Source organism: Hippopotamus amphibius, chromosome 2, assembly GCF_030028045.1.
Source record: "Hippopotamus amphibius kiboko isolate mHipAmp2 chromosome 2, mHipAmp2.hap2, whole genome shotgun sequence".
NCBI lineage: Eukaryota > Metazoa > Chordata > Mammalia > Artiodactyla > Hippopotamidae > Hippopotamus > Hippopotamus amphibius.
In genome coordinates, this window is record NC_080187.1 from 22,368,592 (window position 1) to 22,387,370 (window position 18,779).

The 18,779-nt window shown below is 35.5% G+C and overlaps 1 protein-coding gene and 1 pseudogene across 15 annotated transcripts in view; one reads left to right on the top strand and one right to left on the bottom strand.

Annotated features, from left to right (window-relative positions):
• The window catches only part of PTBP3 (polypyrimidine tract binding protein 3), a 98,156-nt gene that overhangs the window by 34,899 nt on the left and 44,478 nt on the right, over positions 1-18,779 (top strand). For 10 of the 15 annotated variants that reach the window (XM_057720011.1, XM_057720013.1, XM_057720015.1 and 7 more), the window contains 2 exons: positions 12,270-12,439; positions 14,839-14,985. In XM_057720011.1, coding sequence (XP_057575994.1) covers positions 12,270-12,439; positions 14,839-14,985 — 317 coding nt within the window. Of the gene's footprint in view, positions 1-4,479; positions 4,687-12,269; positions 12,440-14,838; positions 14,986-18,779 lie in introns of all 15 variants that reach the window. The other 5 variants (XM_057720024.1, XM_057720025.1, XM_057720026.1 and 2 more) reach the window with 3 other exon arrangements.
• LOC130844045 (60S ribosomal protein L30-like) lies at positions 16,952-17,322 on the bottom strand (annotated as a pseudogene).

The window sequence follows — 18,779 nt, forward strand, 5'->3', positions numbered from 1 at the left end:
AGCTTACAAATGGGAGCCAGGGTGGGCAAAAAGGACCTTATCCTTCAACTTGAAGGGGTCTGTGCTCTGATTGCTAATTGCTTTTTCTGATCACACAGGTGCAGACAGAGAGGCAGGCAGCCATTGTTCTTGCATCTCCTCTGTTGTTGCAACCCAGCACCCCTACTCCCAATACATGTGACTTCCAGAGGATATAAAGGGGTGGTGCTTTCCACACCCTCCTTCCTCTCCCCTTCATCCTCCTCACCCTTTCCCCCCTTTGGGAGCCAAATATTGAAGACTAAGACATTAAAAAACAACTGCATCTACAGGAAAAATTAGAAAGTGATAGTGCATGCCCAGAAAAAGGCTCAGAAGACACCTGAGAAGAACTTAAATTTATTTATTTATTTATTTATTTATTTATTGGCTGTGTTGGGTCTTCATTGCTGCACATGGGCTTTGTCTAATTGTGGCGAGCAGGGGCTACTCTTCATTTTGGTGTATGGGCTCCTTATTGTGGTGGCTTCTCTTGTTGTGGAGCACGGGCTCTAGGCGCGTGGGCTTCAGTAGTTGTGGCACATGGTCTCTAGAGCACAGGCTCAGTAGTTGTGGTGCACGGGCTTAGTTGCTTCACAGCATGTGGTGTCTTCCTGGGGCAGGGATCAAACCCATGTCCCCTGCATTGGCAGGCTGATTCTTAACCACTGTGCCACCAAGGAAGTCCCCAGGACTTAAATTTACACCTCAAGCTGATCCTTGACATAGAGATAGTCTAAAACAACAACACAAATGAGAAAACCCTGAGAAAGGGGAAGAATCTGATTTTCAGAATTACCACATTACCAAATTTGATGAAAAACATGAACATAACATCCAAGAAGCTTAATGAACTCCAAGTAAGATGAATTCAATGAGACCCACACTGAGACATCTTTGTAATCAAACTTTCAAAAGTTAGAGACAAAGAGAGAATCCTGAAAGCATCAAGAGAGAATCAACTCATCACATACAAGGGATCCTCAATAAGAATATGAGCAGATTTCTCTTCAGGAGCTTTGGATAGAAGTCAATGGGCCAGTGTATTCAAAGTGCTAAAAGAATAAAACTGTCAACCAAGTATGCTATGTTTGGTAAATTCGTCCTTCAAAAGTGAGAGAGAAATTCCCAGATGAGCAAAAACAAGGATTTTATTACCACTAGATCTACCTTGCAAGAAATATTCAAAGGAGTCCTTTAGGGTGAAATGAAAGGACACTAGACAGTAGCTCAAAGCCATATGAAGATATAAAGATCTTAGTGAAGGCCATTATAAAAGCCAGTATTATTCGAACAATAGTGTGTAATCCACTTTTTGTTTTCTGCAGATTTAAGGGGCTAATACATTTTTAAAAATTATTAATCTAGGGCTTCCTAGGTGGCACAGTGGTTGAGAATCCGCCTGCCAATGCAGGGGACACAGGTTTGATCTCTGCTCTAGGAAGATCCTACATACCGCGGAGCAGCTAAGCCTGTGTGCCACAACTGTTGAGCCTGAGCTCTAGAGCCCGTGAGCCACAACTATTGAGCCCATGTGCTGCAACTACTGAAGCCCATGTGCCTAGAGCCCATACTCCACAACAAGAGAAGCCACGGCAATGAGGAGCCCGCACACCACAATGAAGAGTAGCCCCCACTCACTGCAACTAAAAAGAAAGCCCGCACACAGCAAAAAAGACCCAACACAACCAATTAAATAAATAAATAAATTTATTTAAAAAAATTATTAATCTGAAAGCTACCAAGTGAGTTGGTTTGTAACTCCACATTTTGTTTTCTACATAATTTAGGAGACGAATGCATTTTAGAGAATTGTTAGTTTGTGTTGCTGGGCACACATTGTATAAAGATGTCATTTTGTGATAATAATGGAAAGAGGTGGGGACAGAGCTGTTAAGGAGCAGAGTTTTTGTATGTTATTGAAGTTAAGCTGGTCTAAATTCAAATTAAAGTGTTAGAACTTTAGGAAGTTAAGTATAATCCCCATGGTAACCACAAAGAAAATAGCTATAATAATATGCACAAAAGGAAATGAGAAAGAATGCTTGGAGTAGTCAAAATCTAAGAGACAGAGAGTAGAATGGTGGTTGCTAGGGGCTGGAAGAAGGGGGGAATAGGGAGCTACTGTTTAATGGGTATAGAGTTTCAGTTTTACAAGGTGAGAAGTGTTATGGAGATGGATGGTGGTGATAGTTACACATTATGAATGTATTTAACACCACTGAATTCTATATATAAAAATAGATAAGATAGTGAATTTTATGTTACATGTATTATACCACAGTAAAAAAATATTTGGAAAAAAAAAGTATAGAATGCTCTCTATGGAAAGCTCCATAAGACACAATAAGTAAATAAAACAAGGTGCAAAAAGAAAAAAAAATGACTGTTTAAAGCAAGATAATATTAATATATTTAGAGGGCTATAGCATATGTGAAAAGTATAATATATGACAGTAACACAAAGGGCATGATAAGGGAAACAGACATATACTTTGAAAAGTTCTAACATAACACCTAGGTTTCTAATATTACTTTAAGGTAGACTGGGGTAAGTTAAAGATACGTATTGTTGATTTAACCCCAGAGCAGTTGCTTTAAAACAAGTAAACAAAAAAGCAAAGATTATAATTAAAAAGCAGAGATTATCTGTCATTTATGTGCATGTTTTATGTGTGACATATTATGTTTTCTTGATAAATTGATCCCTTTATAATTATGAAATGTCTCTGTCCCTGGTGATATTCCTTTCCCTGAAGTCTACTTTGTCTGATATTGGTACAGCCACTCCAGCTTTCTTATGATTAGTGTTTACATATTTATCTTTTTTCATCCTTTTACTTTTAACACGAGATTTTTATGTTTAAAATGGATTTCTTATTCACACCATATAATTGTTTTGCTTTTATCCAGACTATAATCTCTGCCTTTCAGTTGGAATCTTTATGCCATTTTCACTTAATATAATTATTGATATGATTGGGTTTGTCTGTGTTTTTGTTTTTTATTTTTTTGGGGGGCCGTGTGGCACATGGAATCTTAGTTCCCCAATCAGGGATCAGAACCGCGCTAAGTCTATCATCTTGCTATTTATTTTCTATTTGTCCTGTATATTTTGTTCTGTTTTTTCTTTGTTTCCTGGCTTTCTTTAGATTAATTTTTTATATTCCATTTTACTTATTTATTATTTATTACTTTATATTCCATTTATTTATTTATACTTCTTGATAAATATATGTATCCTAAATATATATATATTCACCTAATTACAGAACTTCAGAATACAGAAAGTAAAACTAATAGCACTGAACAGAGAATTATACAAATCCACAATTACAGCTGGAGATTTCAACACTCCTCTCTCAGTAACTGATAGCATAGTAGATAAAAATCAGTAAGGATACAGAACAGGCATTAGCAAACTCTGCCCTGTGGCCCACATCTAATCCATTGCTCATTTTTGTATTGCCCATGAGCTAAGATTGGTTTTTACATCTTAAATGGTAAAAAACACAAAGAATGTTTCCTGATATGTGAAATTTTTCTGGTATGTGAAACTTAATATGAAAATTTCACTGTCTATACATAGAATTTTATTTGAACACAGTTATGCTCACATATTTACATATTACCTATGGCTGTTTTCATGTTACAACTGCAGAGATGAATAGTTGGCTCAGATCCTGTACGGCCCAAAAGTCTCAAATATTTATGTGACCCTTAAGAAGTTTGTAGATCCCCTAATATACAAGTTTTCAGCACTATCAACCAGCTTGACCTAATTGACAATATGGAACAGTCTCCAAACACCATCAGAATACATATTCTTTTCAAATTCATATGAAATGGTCAGCAAGGTAGACTATATGCTGGGTTCTTAAACAAGTCTCAGTAAATATGAGTGTATTAAAATTATGCATTAGAATTGTATTAGAAGTTTTAAAAAATGATCCTCAGATATTTGAGAAAAAATTTCCAATTGCTTAGAAAAAGAAGGTAACACTTAATCCATGGATCAAATAAGAAGTCACAAGGGAAATTAGAAGATATTTTGCAGTGAATTAAGATGAAAACACAACTTACTAAAATTTGTAGCGTTCAACTAGAGCTGTTCTTAGAAGGAAATTTACAGTTTTAAATATTTTATTAGAAAAGAAAGTCTAAAATGAATGATGTAAACTTCTAAGTGTAGCATAAGAAGAGCAAATTAAACCCCGAGTAAATAGAAGAAAGAAAATATTAAATATGAAAACAAAAGTTAATGACATAGAAAATGAGGATTAATGAAACCAACAGCCGTGTTTTTCATAGATCAATAAAATTAATAAACCTCTAAGTAGACAAAAAAGACAGAAATTACCAATATCAAAAACGACCCTGTAAATATTAAAAAGATATTGTTATGGACTGAATATTTGTGTACCCCCAAAATTCATGTTTAAATCTTAACCCCCAATGCAGTGGTATTTGGAGATGGGACCTTTGGAGTGCGGCCCTCACAATGGGATTAATGTCTTTATAAGAAGAGATACCAAAGAGCTTGCTTTTTTCCTCCACCCCTGCCATGTGAGGACCATGTGAAAAGGTGGCTGTCTATAAGCCAGGAAGAGTCCTCACTAGAAAGTGACGGTGCTGAGCCTTGATTTTGGATTTCTGGTCTCCAGAACTGTGAGAAAGTAAATTTGTATTGTTTAAGCTGCTCTGTCTGTAATATTTTGTTATGGTATCCTGAGCAGGCTAAGATAGATATCAAGTGAATATTATGCACAGTTTTAAGCCAATAAATGTGACAATTTAGATAAAGTGGACAAATTTCTTGAAAAACAAGGGTACAAAAGAAATAGAAAACCTAAAGCCCTATACCTGTTTTAAAAATCAAATTGATAATTAAAAAGTCCAGGGTCAGTGGTTTTTTTTGTGGTCATATGGGTCATTTGTCTAAAGTTGTCAAACTCTGCATTTAAAATGTAGGTGGATTTTACTATATCTAAAGAATACCCTAATAAAGTTGAATTTTTTAAAATTTCCATATTTCTAGGATAGTTTTCTTGGTAGATCCCTTCAGTTTTGAGATGGGAATATATGAATTTTTAAAAACGCTTTTCTACTTATCTCTTTGGAACATAATTAATATGTAGTAGGCATTCAGGAGTTTTCATTATATTGTTCAAAAAATACAAGATTTATGCAAGCTAAGTATTTTGAATGCTTATTTTCATTATACAATTTTGGGAAAGTCTGTAGTGTATCCTTTTGTACAGAGAATAATTTGTCAAAGTTATGTATTTAGTGCATTAGAATTTCTTGTTTCCTCTTTTATTAAATTATAATTCCATATGATTGCTTATATACATTTTCCATTTTCAGATTGTTACATTTACCAAGTCTTTAGATATAACCTTTTTTGGGCCATCTAGATGAGTAGTTCTGAGGTTTTTAGATTACATAGAATAATAAAATTTTCAGTTAATTTTGAGCAATGTCTTCATTTTGCAAAGTAAGGACATCAAGAAGAAAAATCTACTGTTGTCTACTATCATAATTTTAACACTAAACAAGTAGAAAGAACATACTTTCCAGGTAAAATAATCTCTCCTAAGAAAATTGAGACATATATTATTGATCACTTTGTACTAGGCATTATACCTAGCATTTAATATGTAATCTAATTTAATTTCTAAATACCCATACTATATTTTCCAAATACTGGTGTTATACAGTACTCATTTTATAGGAGAAGAACCTGAGGCTCAGTTATGTCAGAACAAGATGTCGGATTTCATAGCTCATGTTCTTAACATAGATAGCACAGTCACTTTTATAATGTAGAACAATTAACAACCTAAAATAGTGATATATTTGCAGATTTCTTGGTAAAAATTTGTCAGCATAGGTCTTTATTTGATAATGCAATGCAAGCTCAAATAGCTTGTGTAGGTATTCATTTTTTCCTCACACATAGTTTTATGGAGATTATGAACACATCAGTTAAAGAAACAACCTTCTTAATGTTCATTCATTCATTTTGGAATATTCTGGGTAAGCTTATTAAAACCTTTGGTCCTTAGAATGTTTTTCTAGTCTTTAACACTTTGTGCTGGTTAAGAACGCACTAGCCATCTAGGCTCACAGGGAGGGAGTGTGCAAAAAGGCACTTCATGCTTGGCTTTCACTCCTGTCCAGTAGGTGATAATATTTGGCATTTAATCTAGTGACGGTATTATCATTATAATCTTTATAAACCTGCACATACTCTGAATGTTTATTGGCACTGTCAAGTTATTTACTTTTTTCTAGGAATGGCAAGATACTTTGAGATTTTTATGGTTAAAAAAATTACCTTTAAACTTAAGTTTGAATAATGCTTTTTTCAGCTGCTAGATGTATACAAAAATTATTTAATCTCTGAACCTCTGTCTCTTCATCTGTTAAAATTAATAAGATTTAACTTAGTATATTTTTGTCAGCTCCAACGAAATGAAGCAATGTAAGTGAAAACTAGAAACTAGTGGACTTTTGAGGTAGTCGGAAGCTTGTCAGCATTTTTAGAGCAGGATAATGACATGATACGTATATTCAGGTTGATATGATGTTGGATCTCAGTGGAAGTGGGGGAGGGGTGATATTAGAGGAAGGGAGAGTAGAAGGGGCCAAGATTATAGGTGAAGTGACATTGAGATTGGAGATCAAAAAGGAATCAATCATTTTGGAGGGAAAAATCAATATTTCATGATGATTAATGAAAAAGGAGAAGGAACCTCTTGCCTCCCAGATTAATTTCCAATAAATATTTGCCGATTATTTTCCACACTCTGTCCTAGGCATTTGCTATGTACAGATACAGACCTGTAAGGTAAGGACCTCTAGGAATTGATAGTATTTGGGTCTGGATAAGATGTTGCCTGCATTCATGAACACAGAGAATTTGGGAGCAAGTGCTGGTTTGGGTATTAAGTCAACTTATTTACCAGTAAGCAAGTTGATTATTTAGTAGCGTATTGTTTAGCTTCCATGTGTTTGTGTTTTTTACAGTTTTTTCCAGTAATTGATTTCTAATCTCATAGCGTTGTGGTCAGAAAAGATGCTTGATACGATTTCAATTTCCTTGAATTTACCAAGGCTTGATTTATGACCCAAAATGTGATATATCCTGGAGAATGTTCCATGTGCACTTGAGAAGAAAGTGTAGTCTGCTGTTTTTGGATGTAATGTCCTATAGATATCTATTAAATCAAGCTGATTTATTGCATCATTTAAAGCTTGTTTTTCCTTATTAATTTTCTGTGTGGATGATCTGTCCATTGGTGTAAGTGGGGTGTTAAAATCCCCCACTATGATTGTGTTCCTGTCGATTTCCTCTTTCATAGTTGTTAGCATTTGCCTTATGTATCGAGGTGCTCCTATATTGGGTGCATATATATTTATAATTGTTATCTCTTCTTCTTGGATTGATCCCTCGATCTTTATGTAGTGTCCTTTCTTGTCTCTTGTAATATTTTTTATTTTAAAGTCTATTTTATCTCATATGAGGATCGCTACTCCAGCTTTCTTTTGATTTCCATTTGCATGGAATATCTTTTTCCATCCCCTCACTTTCCGTCTGTATGTGTCCCTAGGTCTGAAGTGGGTCTCTTGTAGACAGCATATATATGGGTCTTGTTTTTGTATCCATTCAGCCAGTCTGTGTCTTTTGGTTGGTGCATTTAGTCCATTTACATTCAAGGTGATTATCGATATGTATGTTCCTATTACCATTTTCTTAATTGTTTTGGGTTTGTTTTTGTAGATCCTTTTCTTCTCTTATGTTTCCCGCTTAGGGAAGTTCCTTTAGCATTTGCTGTAGGGCTGGTTTGGTGGTGCTGAATTCTCTTAGCTGTTGCTTGTCTGTAAAGCTTTTGATTTCTCCATCGAATCTGAATGAGATCCTTGCTGGGTAGAGTATTCTTGGTTGTAGGTTATTCCCTGTCATCACTTTAAATATATTGTGCCACTCCCTTCTGGCTTGCAGAGTTTCTGCTGAGAAAACAGCTGTTAACCTTATGGGAGTTCCCTTGTATGTTATTTGTTGTTTCCCTTGTTGCTTTTAGTAACTTTTCTCAGTCTTTAATTTTTGTCAGTTTGACTGCTATATGTCTTGGCATGTTTCTCCTTGGGTTTCTCCTGCCTGGGACTCTGCACTTCCTAGACTTGGGTAGTTATTTCCTTTCCCATGTTAGGGAAGTTTTCAACTATAATCTCTTCCAGTATTTTCTGGGGTCCTTTCTCTCTCTCTACTCCTTCTGGGACCCCTATAATGCGAATGATGGTGCGTTTAATGTTGTCCCAGAGGTCTCTTAGGCTGTCTTCAGTTCTTTTCATTCTTTTTTCTTTATTCTTTTCCGCATCAGTGATTATCACCATTCTGTCTTCCAGCTCACTTATTCGCCCTTCTGCCTCAGTTAATCTGCTGTTGGTTCCTTCTGGTGTAATTTTCATTTCAGTTATTGTGTTGCATATCTCTGTTTGTTCTTTAATTCTTCTAGGTCTTTGGTAAACTTTTCTTGCAACTTTTCAGTCTTTGCATCCAGTCTTTTTTCAAAGTCCTGGATCATCTTCACCATCATTATTCTGAATTCTTTTTCCGGAAGAGTGCCTGTCTCCTCTTCATTTAGTTGTTTTTCTGGGGTTTTATCTTGTCCCTTCATCTGGTACAAAGTCTTTTGCCTTTTCATTTTCTGTGTCTTTCTGTGGCTGTGATTTTCAGTTCCACAAGATGAAATAGTGCTGATACTGCTTGATTCTGCTGTCTGCCCTCTTGTGGAGGAAGCTGCCTAGGAGGCTCGTGGGTGATTCGTGATGGGAGGGACTGATGGTGGGTTGGGCTGGGTGGGTGGAGCTCAGTAAAACTTTATTCTGATTTGGTGGGTGGAGCTCAGTGACACTTTAATCTGCTTGTCTGCCAATGGGTGGGGCTTATTCCCACCCTGGTGGTCGTTTGGCCTGAGGCAACCCAGCCCTGGAGCTTACAGGCTCTTTAGTGGAGCTAATGGTGGACTCTGGAAGGGCTCACGCCAATGAGCACTTCTCAGAACCCCTGCTGCCAGTACCCCTGTCTCCTTGGTGAGCCACAGCTGCCCCCCCACCTCTGCAGGCAACCCTCCAACACCAGCAGGTAGGTCTGGTTCAGTCTCCTATGGGGTCACTGCTCCTTCCCCCTGGGTCCTGGTGAGCACACTTTTTTGTGTGCCCTCCAAGCGTGGAGTCTCTGTTTCCCCCAGTCCTGTGGAGGTCCTGCAGTCAAATCCTGCTGGCTTTCAAAGTCTGAATCTCTAGGGATTCCTCCTCCCGTTGCTGGACCGCCAGGTTGGGAAGCCTGATGTGGGGCTCAGAACCCTCAGGACTTCTGCGGTATAACTGTTCTCCAGCTTGTGAGTCACCCACCCAGCATTCATGGGATTTGATTTTAACGCGATTGCACCCCTCCTACCATCTCTTTGCAGCTTCTCCTTTGTCTCTGGATGTGGGGTGGTTTTTTTGGTGAGTTCCAGTGTCTTTCTGTTGATGGTTGTCCAGCAGTTAGTTGTAATTCCGGTGCTCTTGCAAGAGGGAGTGAGCGCACGTCCTCCTACTCTGCCATCTTGATTCTTCCCCAGTAAGCAAGCTGAGTGCTTTGCCATAGAATGGGTACAATATATTGCTATGTAATTTTTATGTGGTCGTGAAATTTATTTATTTAGGATCACAGACATCTGATTGTAAAGTTTCGTTAGTGTTTAGAAAAATGATAATCTTAGGTTTTTGGAAATGTTATATTTTCCTCCTAATAGTGCTAAGTATGGTATTTAGTATTTAAAAAACAATACTGTAATGAAACTTTTGGCTTTCAGATAATTTGCATTTAGTCTTACTTGGTGCTATTTCTGGGGAAAAAAATTTCTGACTCTTATGTACATAAATTTGAGTACTCATTACAGGCTTGTCAGTTCTAGTTATTGTCAGTGTTAAAACATAGGCTTTAAATAAAATTTGTCTGTAAACTGGCATAATGGATTTCTTTATTTTACAGCAGTGGTTCTCAGACTTTAGGTTGCTTCACAATCATCTGGAGAGCTTGTTAAAACACAGTTGCTGGAATGTTTCTGATTCAGTAGGTCTTGAGGTGGGGCTAAAAATGTGCATTTCCTTAAAAACAAAAATAAATTAGTGGCACCTAATGAAACTTCAAAGCTTCTGCACAGCAAAGGAAACTATAAGCAAGACGAAAAGACAACCCTCAGAATGGGAGAAAATATTTGCAAACAAATCCACAGACAAAGGATTAATCTCCAAAATATATAAACAGTTCATCCAGCTCAATATCAAAAAAACAAACAACCCAAGCAAAAAATGTGCAGAAGACCTACATAGGCATTTCTCCAGAGAAGACATACGGATGGCCAAGAGGCACACGAAAAGCTGCTCAACATCACTAATTATTAGAGAAATGCAAATCAAAACTACAATGAGGTATCACCTTACACCGGTTATAATGGGCATATCAGAAAATCTACAAACAGTAAATGCTGGAGAGGGTGTGGAGAAAAGGGAACGCTCTTGTACTGTTAGTGGGAATGTGAATTGATACAGCCACTATGAGAAAAGTATGGAGGTTCCTTGCAAAACTAAAAATGGAGTTACCATATGACCCAGCAATCCCACTACTGGGCATATACCCAGAGGACACCATAATTGAAAAAGACACATGCACTCCAATGTTCATTGCAGCACTGTTTACAATAGCCAGGACGTGGAAGCAACCTAAATGTCCATCACCAGATGAATGGATAAAGAAGATGTGGTACATATATACAATGGAATATTACTCAGCTGTAAAAAGCAATGAAACTGGGACATTTGTAGAGACATGGATGAACCTAGAGAGTGTCATACAGAGTGAAGTGAATCAGAAAGAGAAAAACAAATATCATATATTAACACATATATGCAGAATATAGAAAAATGGTACAAATCAACCGATTTGCAAGGCAGAAATAGAGACAGATGTAGAGAACAAACATATGGACACGAAGTGGGGAAAGTGGGGAAAGCAGGGAGGGTTGGGGGGGAATGAATTGGGAGATTGGGATACCAAATTGTACACTTTAAATATATGCAGTTTATTGTCTGTTAACTGTATCTCAATAAAAGTTCTTAAAAAAATAAAAAGTAAATAAAATAAAAGCGCAGCCACCACCATCCTGGTGACTTTAAAAAAAAAAAGGTGCATTTCCAAAAAGGTGATGATGCTTGTATTAAGAACTGCCTGTTAAAAGGAATAAGATTATCCTAGGAAACCACAATTTAGCTTCTAAAAGTACTTTAAAAAATAGATGGACAGGTACTGATGAACTCAGTGACAAGAACAAGGAAGCAGATACAGAGAATGGACTGGAGAACTTGAGGTTTGGGAGGGGGCGGGGGGTGAAGGGGAAACTGAGACGAAGCGAGAGAGTAGCACAGACATATATATACTACCAACTGTAAAATAGATAGCCAGTGGGAAGTTGTTGTATAACAAAGGGAGTCCAACTCGAGGATGGAAGATGCCTTAGAGGACTGGGGCAGGGAGGGTGGGGGGGACTCGAGGGGGGGAGTCAAGGAAGGGAGGGAATACGGGGATATGTGTATAAAAACAGTTGATTGAACTTGGTGTACCCCCCAAAAAAAATAAATAAATAAATAAAATTAAAAAAAAAATAGATGGACAAAAATTATATGATGCCTAAGAAATAAATTTATTTTCATAAACATGCATCTCAAATCCAAATCCTCGTAGGTTGTGATAAATATAAAATTTTTATTACAGTCTTTCCTAAAAGTTATTATTCTTATTTGTTTAGTAATAGGACAAATTAGGAAAATATCTTTAAAAATACATTAAAGATATTATAAATGTTGTTTATTCACAACAAATAGTTGGCTATTTAAAGGTTTTTGATACCTCTAAATGTATAATTCATTTACCAAACACTTTTCCTTGAAGTTCAAAATCAGAGTTCAATTTTTAAAAAATATATTACCTACAGTGAAAAAACAAAAAACCCATTCATTGAAAGGTGGATGGTTTTGTTTTCCACTGTCTTCTGCTCTTCTCCCATCAGCCCCATAGTTCCAGAATTTCAAAACCTGAAACTCTTGGAAGATCAAATGTCAGATGTGATGATATGGTTAATGTAGTATGTCAACCCAAATTAGTTTCAGTAATTAAAAAAAAAAAATCTTATATTTTTTAGCTAATGGGAATGACAACAAGAAATTTAAAGGAGATAGACCTCCCTGTTCGCCTTCCCGTGTTCTCCATCTTCGCAAAATTCCAAGTGATGTCACCGAAGCAGAGGTCATATCATTAGGTCTACCATTTGGCAAAGTAACTAATCTTTTGATGTTGAAAGGAAAAAGCCAGGTATGTAAGTTTTAAAGATTGACCCACAGTTATTATCTCTGGGTGTTAGTGATAAAAATATGTAGGAGAATTCCCTGGCAGTCCAGTGGTTAGGACTCCATGTTTTCACTGCCAAGAGCACAGGTTCAACCCCTGGTCTTGAACCCTGGTCAGGGAACTAAGATCCTGCAAAGTACAGCCAGGAAAAAAAAAAAAGAGAGACAGAGAGATTTTTATTTTCTTGAAAAAAAATGTTTTCTCCCTAAATTTCATTCTACTTACATAGTTTTTAAAATAGAACTTTTTTAATGATAGGAAGCAATGAACAAAAATATTAATATAGGAAACAGGATTATCTCTTATTCATTGACTTGTTAACAAACATATTTTATATTCTTAATTACAAAATGGTTTATGAAAATATCCTGTGATTATCAGAAGAGATTGGATTGATTACCATCAGAGATTGGATAATGATGTCTGATTCAGACCTTTATCTTTATGAAACTACTTACTTAACATCCCTGTTTAATGCAGATGAGGTTATTAAGAAGGGGAGAAGTTAAATAATGTGTCTTAGTAGTCAGCCTTTGTTGTGTTTACACATTTTTCTTACATCTTTTGGAGATAGTGTATGCACTTAGATATTTATTTTATTCACAGATGCCACAATTGAGAATAGTAGTTTGCACGTACTATTTGAAAAGAGCCAACGTGACCGTGTCTAATGGCTGTGAAATGTCTAACAGCTATGTGTTATGTACATTATCATATTCCGTGTAGTATATCCAATGTTTTATGTCAAATAGCTCTAAGAGGCAGCAGGCAATGTCACAGTTTCCTTTGTTTTTACTGTTGGTTCTAGGTTTATATTCATCTGTAGTGCTAATTGACTGTTATGTTAATTGCTTGTCTTTTGATCATAAATCCTGTTAAGAAAATATCTTGTTAGTAATATACTTCAGCAAGAGATTCTCTGTGAGTCACTGGTAGTACTTATAGGCATAATCTTTCTCATGGCTCTTGTAGGTAGAGTGTTGAAGACAGAGTAGGGAATATTTTCAACAGCCTTTCTGTAGGAAGTGACATTTGGTTTTCTCTCCACCCGCATTATGAAAATTGATCCCTTTGACTGGATGCTTTGGGAAAATATAAATAATTCTTTTACTGGACTCCATGTGGAAAAATTTATTTTTACATATGAATGTTTAGGTTGTATATACATTTAGGAAAAATTTCCTGTGACAATAATCACATATTCCAAAGACATTGTTTAGCTTTTCCTTTCTGTGACTGATGTTAGACATTGCAGGAGTCTTAACATTTAGTAAAGAGTTTGCAGAAAGAGACTCTCCCCATATAATGAATATAATTAGAATACAGCTTACAAATTCTTTGTTGAAAAGATGATTAAAACCAGAAATATTGCCAGAGCTATTTTTGTTACCTTGATCGTTTTTATCCGCTTCTCTTAGAAATATTAGAAAAAGTGTATTACTGATACAATTAGTTAGCAGCTTTAAAGTGTGTCGTGGATATTTATACCTTTTAGATAGTATAAATGATTCAAAGTCTGTTTTACTCCTCAAAGATAGTGATTTGGATCTGGGGTTCTTCCTGCATTTTAAATGTGAGATATTCTTATAGGTAGTTCTGCGGGCTCAGAGTGGTTAGTATATGTCTGTATTTTATCTTCCTAACCATTAAGATAGGGTGATAAAACCTGCCACCTTAAAGGCCTGTGAGTATTCTATTCCTGCCACAAAAGTTACTGGGAGTCCTTCAGCTAGGTGAAGCTGTATACAGAATAAGACATAAATATCAAGGAGCTTCTTCCATCTCAGTTCTTCTTGTACTGGTCTTTAAGTAGCTAATCTTAGTACAGTGATTCCAATATCCAAAAAAGGTCACTTGAATGACCCAAATCAATATTTACTTAACATAGGAAGTTCTCTCATTTCCCACATTTGTACAGTTGAGCCTTTGCACCTGAATGCTCTAATTGTATTCCTAAACGGCTATTTTATAAAAAGGTAAAGGAGAGCAAATCGTTATGCCTCATCTCTCAGAATTTTTTAGGAAGAAGCCGAAAGCATGTATTTATAGTAGTGATGCACACATTTGTTTTTTAATTATTTCTAGATTTTAGAAGAAACAAATAAGAAAACCGGAAATCACATAAAATCATTTAATCAGCTGGCAGTTTCCCAACCCCAAATCCTTTATTGAGCCCAACTTTTTTCAAATATGTGTTCAGTTACTATCAGTGATATGCTTTGAAATGAAAGTCTTCATCCCTTGGGGGCAGTGTGATTTCTGTTGAGAATGCATGAGTTTAGAGCAAGCTCAAATGACAAGATCGTTCTTAGCTGCCTTTCAAAAACATGAGCTTTCACTTTACTTTCTTGTATTTATTGCAGGCTTTCTTAGAAATGGCTTCTGAGGAAGCTGCTGTTACTATGGTGAATTATTACACTCCTGTTACTCCTCACCTTCGAAGCCAGCCTGTTTTTATTCAGTATTCCAATCACAGAGAACTTAAGACTGACAATCTACCTAATCAAGCTGTAAGTACTAAAGGCATGTCTAAAAATAGTTATAAGAACACATGATATAATAACTTAATTTTCTATTTTTCAGAGGAAAAAAATCGTGTATTTTTCTTCATCTTAGGATGCTCTGTTGGTAAACATTGTGTATGTAAATTCTTACCCAAAAACTTAAGAATAAGAAAGCACTGCCATTTGAAGATACGGTGTTAGAAATGGCAGATATTTAGTTTTCCCTTGAAAGTGTTTTCATGAGGGGGAAAAAAACGTACATTGTTATGTCTCTCTTAAAAAATCTCAGATCTAAAAGGAACTATAGAAGTCAGTCCTTTCTTTTTACAAAATATATATAACATTTGTCTGTTTAGAAGTCAGTTCCTTCTTTTTACAGAATATGTAACAAAGGCATTGAGAAGTTGAGTGATGTTTCTATTGTGATGTTAAGTAACTGAACTTAAGATGTTAATAAGAATTTGTATAGATATGTTCATTAAGTGATTTTTTTCCAAGATGAATGTGGAATATAGAATATGAACATTTCTTGCCTCATTTTCCGGTTTTTATTTTTGATTTAATTCATGTTGAAACTTTTGTGTCTCCAGGTAGTTAAATTAGTAATTTGAAGTAACTTCAGGGTAGAAAAAATTTATCCACAACTGAAGTGTATTTTAGGAAAGAGGTTTTTTATTATGTTGAGAGCATTGTTCGGCCCTGATAATCTTGCTCTAGGCAAAAGAACTCCTTCAGATCCTTGATTCTGTGTTGAAAGTCATTATAATGCAAGCTGCTGAATTTAAATTATAGTTTTCAGCATTTTTAAAAACAGTGACATTTCCTGCACACAATCCTTAACTTATCTAAGAGATATTAATGGCATATAATAAACTATCTAAACTTAAGAGTAAACAAAATGTTAGATATTTTTAAATAGTATAAAATTTTTTAAATGAAAAATTGCCATGTAAATAGGATACATGCTCATGATAAAACATTCAAACAATCCAGGGAAGTAAAAAATTAACAGAAAATAATCCAGTTACCCAGATATAACTGATTAACTAACGTTTTGCTAACATTTTACTGTGTACCCCTTCTCTATTCAGGTTATTGTCTCTATATGTAATTTTACATCGATGGAATCCTAATGTTTTGAAATGTTTTTCTCAAAAAAAAAAAAAATGTTTTTCTCTACAATATGTCAGGGATGTTGTTTCATAACAGCAAATATAGAATTACTTCATACTTCATAAACAGCAAATATAGAATTACTTCATACTTCATAAAATACTTCATATTTTATTTTTACTTCATAATTTAAAAATTATTCTTAATACTCTCTTTTAAAAAACAGCCATAATTTATCCAGTTTCTTGTTACTAGACATTGAGATTGTTTGCAGAGTTATGCTCTAACAAATAGTACTATGGCAGCATTCTTATATATCTTCTCACACTTGCAGCATTATCTTATTAGTTTGGTTCTGGCAACAAAATTGCTGGGACTAAGCCTATGTATGTTTTATGTTTTGATATATGTTGCATGACTGTTTTCTGTAAAGATTATTTGCTGATTTAGGATGCCACTGATAATATATGAGCAAGCAGTTTTCCTGTCCATCTTTGTTAATATGATAGTTAATGAATTATCTTATTGTTTGTTTACTTTTATTTAATAACTTGTGAAGTGATTTCTGTTAATGCAGTTTTTCCCCCATTTTTTCAATTCTGGTAAAATATATATAACATAAAATTTACCATTTTAACCATTTTTAGGTGTGCGGTTCAGTGGCATTAAGTACATTCACATTGTGCAACCTATCACCACCATCTCCAGAATTTTTTCATCTTCCCAAATTGAAACTCCATAACCATTAAACACTAACTCCTCATTTCCCCCTACTGCCACCCTGGCAGCCACCATTCAGTATGGTTTCTGTCTCTGAATTTTGTCTGCTAATGCAATTTAAAGCAAGCTCTGACCAGTTTTATTAAAGAAAAATTGTGCATGATTTACTTTTCACCAGTCTCTTCTGTCATGCTTCTAATGATATCAGAATCACCTGGATCAATGATAGCCAGTGTGCATACTCTAGTATTTTCCACATGCTGTGCCCAATTCAGTATTATTGCCACTGTAGTGATGAACACCAGTTTTGACCAACATGGCATAATACTCTATTTCAGATTTCCTCAAGGCTGGGCAGATGTTGGCTAGGATGACCAGTTTCACTTTGCCATGTCTGATCATTTTCAGAATCTGCTTGTACCCCAGCACGTGCTTTCTGCTTTTCATAACCACTTGGAGCCTAGAGTTGATTGACTCCACTGACTTTTTTGTCTTCTTTGTTGCCACCATCTTCCTGCCTTAGGTGCTAGGTGCAGGACGCCCCCAACCAAGAGCAGCCACCAAGGTGGCGATGGAGCGAGAAAGGCTAAATATTTTTATATAATAGTTAAATTTCTTGTTGTATTATGGTCTGTGACATGAGTACCATACTCATAAAAACCCAGAATAGCAAGATTAAAACAATTTTTTTTACCTATATTTTCTTATTCTTTCATGTTTTGGTTGTTTTTATTTTAGTGTTTAAATCTTTGTTTTGTTAAGAATATTTTGTGGGTGGAGAGTGAGGCTTTGGTCTTTCTCTTACTCTGAGTGAGCAGTTTCTCTTTTTCTGTAGTTGAATAACCCATTTATCAATATTATCTACACCTGGGGCTTCCCTGGCAGTTCAGGTGGTTAAGACTTTGCCTTGCAGTACAGGGGGTGGATGCAATACAGCTTCCTGGTTGGGGAGCTAAGATGCCTCCTGGCCAAAAAACCAAACAACATAAAACAGAAACAGTATTGTAACAAATTCAATAAAGACTTTTAAAAAAATGGTCCACATCAAAAAAGTCTTTTAAAAAAAAATATCGTCTGCTCGTGAAACTTGTCTTTATCATGTTCTAGTTTTCCATAAACAGTCTATGCCTGCTTACAACATGCATATATAACACTTGTTAGACATAACTACACATTCTGCATGGGTGACCCCTACCTCACCCTCATGTGTGCTGCTCACATGGTATTGCTGTCCATGTCTAATCTGGATGACCTTTTGGATTCCATTCTGTTCCATTCCTATTTCAAAGTCCCTATGGCTTAATATATTGTAGGGCAAGGTCCTATTCTTTACCCTCTCTTTTTAGAAATTAAATGGGTAATATATTTTGTTTACTTCTCAGGATATACTAGAATTATTTTGATAAACTCCTAATGCCAAAAAACACAATTGGAATTGGGTTGATTTTATAGATTAATTTGTAGATAATTAACATGTCTATATTGTTAACTGATCCTTTTTAGGAGGAAGTTATATTTTATTTCATATCTTTCAGTAGAATTTTTAATTCTCATTCATGTAAGTCATGCAGTTTTCTCATTAGTGTGATTCCTAAATATGTTAGTTTAAGTCTTGAAGAAGAAATAAACAATTTAATAAAACTCTTAAAGACTGGATTATTCTAAAGGGAAACAGTGAGAAATCCCAGTTGCTTGGCAACCAAAGCCAGCCCAAATGACCTAGTTTATTCTTAGATAGCCTTGATTTCTTCCCAGTACCCTTTCCATTTTGTTACTTTTGTCCATTTTTTGCACTGATGTTTGATAAAATAATATTTTTCTTTTATTCAGAGACCTACACCAAAGCTGAAGTCAAAATTATCTATTTGTGTATATAAAATGTACCAGATTTTTTTTATTCAGACAGCCCTTGGAAGCTGATATATTACTGTTTCATTCTCTTTTCTTCTCTGAATAGCAAGATATCC